Raw genomic sequence first — 7,242 nt, 5'->3', positions numbered from 1 at the left:
ACATATTCCTTTGAAAGGACACTTAACCTGGAAGAAAAAAGGAAATTACACATCAACAAAAAAGCTGGTTATTATTGACTGTATCGCTAAACCCTTACCGTTTCACAATGTTCTTACGAAAGTTATAATAATTAATGATTTCATTACGTCGTTAGACAAGTCTTCAATCTTCAACAAGTAAAGTTAGATACCGTAAATCCTCGAATTAGCGCCTCCCGTAAAATAAGCGTCCCTTCGAATAAGCGCCCCTCCTATCGGCCAAAATAAGCGCCTCTCCTCGAATAAGCGCCCCCCCCCTGTCTTCTCCTAAATTTGAAATAAGCGCCCCGTTGCGCTAATTCGAGGATTTACGATGAAACAGTTTGGTGGACAGTTACCGGAGCTCCCGCAAAAATCAGACTGGCGACATTTGCGAGTTCCTGTGTCACTGACAGAAATATCACCTCACGAATTAAATTCTTCTTACTGATTACAATATACCCTGATTCCAGTATTTTCTCTCCAAGATGCTTAACAAGGGTCAGCAAGGCATTGATATAGTCAGACTCTGATCACTCTTTGAACTGAAACCGTTCAATGGTAAACAGAGAAGAAAACGACTTATCTGCAAAAGGGTGTTTCCAATGGCTGTAAACTTGAACCAGGTTTCAAGAGCTCATACACTTTGATCCAGCAAGCTACACTTTCTATTGAAACGGTGTTTGCATTCAACCTGGTGATAAAAAGAGCAAAGAGCAACAAATTAAGATACTTTTCAACGATGAATGAATCTCCAGTTGTGTTAATTTCGAATATTTGCCCCTAAATACACATTTACAGTGCTTTTCTAAAGCATTACGTTATTGAAATTAATGAACAAATCTCTCGCAATCGTGTTACTTTTAAGAATTCGTTCGGACATCAGAACAATTCCTCATTGCCCAACCGGTATCTGAGAGTTTATGGGTTCGAATCCCGTCATGGACTGAGATGTTCAATTCTTTGCCACACGCTCACCACAGGATCAAAATTTCATCTTTCAGTACTCCCGATCAGATTTCTCTACAGGATTACAGTTATTAAGGTGGTCAACGACAAATTCAAGTAAAATAAAGAAAGGGTTAACTTATCTGAATTAAAAGATTTTTTCCAATATGTCATAGTGCACCAGCGTCCAAGAATTACACACTGTAATCCAAAATGGCCACACTTTCTCTTTAGTATCCGAGTTCACCTGGTAAAAAGGAGATTAAACATAAAAGGAGCTATTTTTTCATCAACAAATGCGAGTCGTGTTTATAAACTTAATAGCAGACAATTCTGCAGTGACTTCTTAAAGCAGGTATCAATACTGTATGATATAATTATTTAAGAAAACACTACATTTTTGTTGGCTGGCAAATCTCAAATAAACTTCCTGGTTTTGCCGAGGACATTAAAATAGTTGAAAATTTTCTCTGCAAGATACTTTGAAATGTATTGACATGGAAGGAGATTTTATTAACTTTGGACTGAAACCGAAAAAAACGGAAAATTTGAGGTGCTGGACTTATTGTGGAGAAAAAGTAGTTTCCAGCCATTAGCAAGCAGTGAACTACTGATTGAAACCACTGAGTCCAAGAGCCAACGAAGTTGCTTTTCTTGCACTGGAAAATTTTCAGTCCTTCGTTTCATAAATTTGCCAGAAACCAAGAGAGGCAAGTTGAAGATAAATTTCTAAAACCGGCAAAAAGTATTTTATGAACGTTACTGCTGAGCTTTTGGTGGTACATTTAGACAACATTTCTCAGTTAACGAATAGAAAACTGCGAAGATAATATCTGGTCTATCTGAATCAAGATGTTTGCAATACTTAACTTGTACCAAAGAACATTAGAGCCACGCACTGTCGTACAAAATGGACTTGTTTTCTCTCAGCATATCTTTCTTAAAACCTACATGAAAAAGAAAAGAGGAAGCTTTGATATACTGACTTAAATTGCGTTAGGTTTAGGAATTTGGTCAAAAACAATGCAGAGCTAGCGGTTTACAGAGACATTTAAAGCATAAATGTTACTCAGGCAGCGTTTGAACGCACAATGCAGTATAAAATTATTATTTTTTTGCTACATTTTCCCTCAGGATGTACTCAACATGATAAAAGAAAATTAATTATTTTCTTTTTTGGACTGAGACTGTAAATGATATACCGGTAAGACAGAAGAGGCTAGATAAGAAAATTATGACGAGCTTACCTGTTCAGATGTCGTCTGCCTGCATCGAAGGGTAACACACTATAATCCAAAATGGCTGCTTTTTCCGGGTTCAATGCATTCTGTGTTCAACCTTGGAAAAAAGAGAGATGTCAATAAAAGAAGTACTTCTCCTTTTATTCAATAGTACAGTCTTGCAATTAGTGTACAATTTTGCTATTTTCAGGCTATTTAACAATTATTCCATGAGACCGCGTTGGATATGAAGTGATTAATAACCAACGAGCGCGTAGCGCGAGTTGGTTATGATCACTTCATATCCAACAAGGTCGAATGGAATAATTGTTTTAGTATATTCTCAAATCGGGTTTTTGCCGCCGATTTTTATTTCAACAATTTTACAAAGCGGTGAAAAAAACATACAACTTCCGGTCACATGCGCGCCGTGATCACCTGATTATTACATCACTGAATGAACTGAATGAAATTTGACAGCTTCACAAACGACAAACTGTGGTCAACTGTTAAACAAAATCAACCTTGAAATATTCAACCGTTCAAATGCAAGGGAAAAAGACCGCTTCGGAAGCTTTCAAGTGTTTAAATAGTGTTCAAAGTTCAGGAAGATTTACCTGATTCTCCGCCTCCGTAGTAGTTGTGAACTTGGACATTGCAGTTGAAGAAAACCTGCGGAAAGCTTCTTCGCTCGCTTTGCCGAACCTCGGTGTTTACGAACTGATTTTGGACTAAAACTGTCCCTTCACTTTGAGGTTGCCGTTCTTGCTGGCCGTGGCATTGGTTTTCTTTCTCAGCTGCAGAGATACCAGTGCATGGGGAAGCTTCAGAGGCTCCGGCTGAGACAAAATCACTGAGAACGTGCGACATCTTCTTTTGCTGTTCTATGGATGGGCGATCATTGTACGATTCCACCGCCTGGTCTGATCTGTGTCCCGTAACAGACTTTATGTGTCTGGTTTCACAGTTATGGTCAGACAGAACTGTAACTGCTGTCGCCCTGAGGCAGTGGTTGGTTAGATGGGGCTCTATGCCAGCTCGCCTGCTCATATTTTTCAACATGTTGTCCAGCATGCTCGAGCCAACCGGCGAGTTGCAATACCAGATTTTGTCATCTGTTGGACTGAATTTCTGACTTTGGCCGTCTCTTGGTTTTTGGAAAAGAGCTTCGGAACTCGGGTTCAGGTGATGTAGGTAGTTTTTGATTGTTTTCACTGGGCACCTCTGAGAACCAGCAACGGCAAAGATCTTCGCGTCGGATTCATCCTCAGAGTCTCCAAGGCCGCCTTGATGATTTTTTGTGCTGCGCAGTGAACCAGGCTGTCGTCTGTTTAACTCAAAATACTCGACACCTCTAGGCGTTGTTCTTAGGGAGAGCATTCCAGGGTTCAACTGCCGCTGATTTTCTCTTCCTCGTCGTCCGAAGAAAAGGGTGAGATAAAACCATGCCGTTCTCTGCAGTTGGGCTGGATTTTGACTGTCGGCCGGCCCAAGTTCGCCGCTTTCAAAGAGCCTCTGGATTTGATCTTTTGACACTGCTTTCTTATGGACAACTCCAGCTATTTTACCCGTCTTTCTGAGATCCTTTACAAAGGCATCCAAAACTTTATTGGCTTCGGTAAACACAGCGTCGGAGATGATAGAAAAAGGCTTGTTGTTTTGTGGCGAGCGAAGAAAGCGATCTATGGCGGCTCGAATGGACTTCATGGATGTGTTTTTGTAATACCTCCCGTCTTTCTTCCTTGCGGAGGTGTAGAAACATTTAAGGCATTCATTTAGCTCCTCTTTGGACATGTCTTCAATTCGTTTCGAAAATTTTGTGGCAACAGGACTTGACAGCCATTCTGTAAATAACGAGGTAAGAATTTTTGTCGTTGTTACGAATAAATTATCAAAATATCGACAGTGAACGTAACAATTGTTGCTAGTTTTTGAGTAAAACTCCCACATACGTACCATTAAATATGTTCATGCCGAACTTTGTGGCTTTCTTCGTTTTTTCTGGGATAGCATTGTCTAATATCTCTTGAAGTTTAGAGGGAGACAGCTCCTGAAACCTGCCAGTATCGGCCATTATGGAGAGCTGAAGTTAAAAACTTCGTGCGGAAAATTTTTAAACTTGGCGCATTATTTTCCATATTAGGTAAAACTCCGACTAATGGCTCATAGTCGGAGTTTTTGAGCCAATTAGAGAGCTAGAAATGCAATAGTCGGAGCTGAGAATATACTAATATATTGTATTCGCTAGCCTGAAATCAAGACAATACTTTATAGTGGTTACTGGCTTTCTTTTTGCTTAGAAAATTTACTGCGTACAAACGTGTTAGTTCTGGGACTCTGGGGGTATATTGTATTTCCTGATCAATATTGCTTTGAATTAAATCGTTTACCAGGGAAACGACGAACAAATAACAAAACTACAATGTACTTATCTGAAATCAGTCATTTCCTATGGTCAACTTCCAGGTTGCGCTAGAGCCCAAGAACCACAACCAGCAATCCAAAAAGATTTCGGTTACGTTTTAATTTAAATTACCATATACTAGAACAAAAAAAAAAAAAAAAATATAGAATTGTAGCAAGGGTCAAACTGAACCATAACAATACATTTATCGTGATAACTACTTGTTCTTAGTCAGAATTTTTAAGTCAAACTTTGCTATAAGGTCAGATCATACTTGTAAATTAAAGATAAAGTAAAACCTAGAATTTACCTGAAATTAGAGTTGATCGCAACAAGCATAAAGAGGCTGATAAGGAGAGAACGGAGCTCCAAAGCTGAACACGGCTGTTCATAATGGTTACATTTCCTTTGGATACCCCTCTGTTCGTTTAGTACGAGGCGGGAGAGACGAAACTGTCAAAAAATATATTCAGTAGGTCAATCAGTTAGCTAGTTAGAAACCGGCCATACAACATCGGTCAATATCGCCTGCATTAAAAAACTTCTTAATGTTCTCTTAGAAGTATTTTATTTGGAGTGAGATAGTTTTAATGTTTCCGCCAGAATTCAAAGCAAGTTTGTTCAAAATTGGTTCTATATTCGTCAAGTAATTTCTGATTTCACGCAAATTATGAAAATACGAGGATAAATAAACAATAGCCACAATGCAATTATAACTCAAATCTGCCTTTATGTCTGAAATTCTAACGAAATGTTTTGATATTACTTACCCGAAAATGTATCAGAAATCAATCGTGGAGAAAAGGACAAGGATGGCTGCCCAACATCTCAACAAAGTCGCGCCCAAAGTAAAACCGCCTAAATCAACTCCAGTTAAAAACTTCACGAGCAGTTAGTTCAGCGATTGTATTGAAACAAACTGTTCGTACACGAGAAAAGAATTTAAATCCTCAGGAAATATTATTGACGTAATTTTAAAACTGTTGATATTAAATCAGTCAGATCTTCATACCCTTAGCAACTCAGAGCATCGGAGCAATGGACAACAAGCCGGGTCTAAAACACAGGTCACATTCCAAAGGTCAGGAGTAGAAATCCCTACTCTACTGATGAATAACTATGCCAAAAGTTTCCCCTCGATCTAAAACAACATTTTCGCAAAGTACTAGGGCTAATTAGGGCTAGGAGACTGAATCTTGGTGCTGTTTGTTTATCTGAAGCACAGTGACCTGTACTCTGACCTGTGGAATGTGACCTGTAATTGAGATCTGCCGTGGACAACATAAAACAGTTACAAAAACGACGAACGAGAGAGCTAGTAAATTAACTTATTTCTGAAATGTGGTATTCAGTAAGAAACTTTCAAACCTACTATTCCGATGTGCTTGTCTAAACGCACTTGGTAATTCTTTATTCCGAAAGTTTCACACCCTCCCAGTAATCAACAATTTCTTCAATGTGTGGACGTAAAAAATTGCTCATCGAAATGGCTATACTAAACCACTAAACTGCGGAAAAGTGCAGGCGTAGCGAAAAGCGAACAAGGACATGAAAAGAGAAAACGAAAGCGTAGACTTATCTGCGAAGGGGAGTTCGTACATCCACAAAGATACTGCTTCACCTCTACATCACACCGCGGTTTCTGACACTAAAATGAACGGGATGTCCTTTGAGACTTCCTTAAATACGCGATTAAAATTCATTCCACCTACTAGAAAAGTGTTTGCTGCATCAGAATATTTCATTGAGATTTCTGTGCGTCAAACAATAGAGCATACAGTGATATCATTAAAAAAATATCGAATAAAGCACGCACTCAGTCGTAAGTTATTTTCTTCTAAAAAAGCACAGGTATTTCAAATGAAATTCGTTGAATAGTTTTCAAGAAGTTGACTCTTGAAGTCGTGTGTGATATCTTTAAAAACCCCAAGGAAAGACTGAACATGTGTCTTCGGGAGCTTGAAATTCATCGCCGCGTTTTAAATGCACAACGTGTCTTGTTCTCAGTTGTGTTGGCATTTTACAGAGCCAAGCCCTGAAAATTGAAGGTGTGAGATGTTTACCAAGATAGGCACGGAAGGCGTGCTCGGACTATTCGGTGACAACACTGGGACTGTAAAATTGTGTAAAAGCAAAAAATATAAACATATCAAAAATAATTCTGATAAATGTATTTAACATCAATTTTGTCTTGAATTCCAAACATGATTTGTTTCCCACAATGGAAGGATTCGAGTTAGAGACAAAACTAGAGGTCCAGAACAATGCTTTTCTCTGACTTTCCCTTGATAAAAATAAAATTTCTCTAATCAAATAAATAACAGATAGAGTAACGAGTAGTAATAAGAGAATTAACCAAATACCATTTTGTAATCCAGACCATTATTTTCTTGTTTTAACTCCCCCACCGTAATAACCGAACCTCGCTTGCTCGCTTCGGTTATTACGGTGGGAGGGAGTTAAAACAAGAAAATAATGGTCTGGGTTACAAAATTTTATTTGGTTAATCCTCTTATTACGACTCCTCTTATTACTATTGTGAAGAAACAGGGGAGCGCCCGAACCGAATTAAACGGGATAACCGGGGAGAGGGATTCACTATTTAGACATAACGCGATCTGTGTTATACTGTTCGAACACCGGACATGAACT

The 7,242-nt window shown here is 38.8% G+C and overlaps 1 protein-coding gene across 1 annotated transcript; it reads right to left on the bottom strand.

The window, feature by feature from the left end:
- Window positions 1-2,789: 2,789 nt before the first annotated feature.
- On the bottom strand, window positions 2,790-4,412 carry LOC145489369 (uncharacterized protein KIAA1958 homolog). The gene has a single exon (XM_081468334.1). It carries the CDS (start codon window positions 4,143-4,145, stop codon window positions 2,790-2,792), a length of 1,356 nt encoding a protein of 451 aa, XP_081324460.1. The 5' UTR covers window positions 4,146-4,412.
- Between the last annotated feature and the right edge of the window lie 2,830 nt (window positions 4,413-7,242).

The sequence above is a fragment of the Orbicella franksi genome, chromosome 6 (assembly GCF_964199315.1).
Source record: "Orbicella franksi chromosome 6, jaOrbFran1.1, whole genome shotgun sequence".
NCBI classification, from domain to species: Eukaryota; Metazoa; Cnidaria; class Anthozoa; order Scleractinia; family Merulinidae; genus Orbicella; species Orbicella franksi.
The sequence above is the reverse complement of the archived record's forward strand: the minus strand, read 5'-3'. Positions and strand labels throughout refer to the sequence as shown.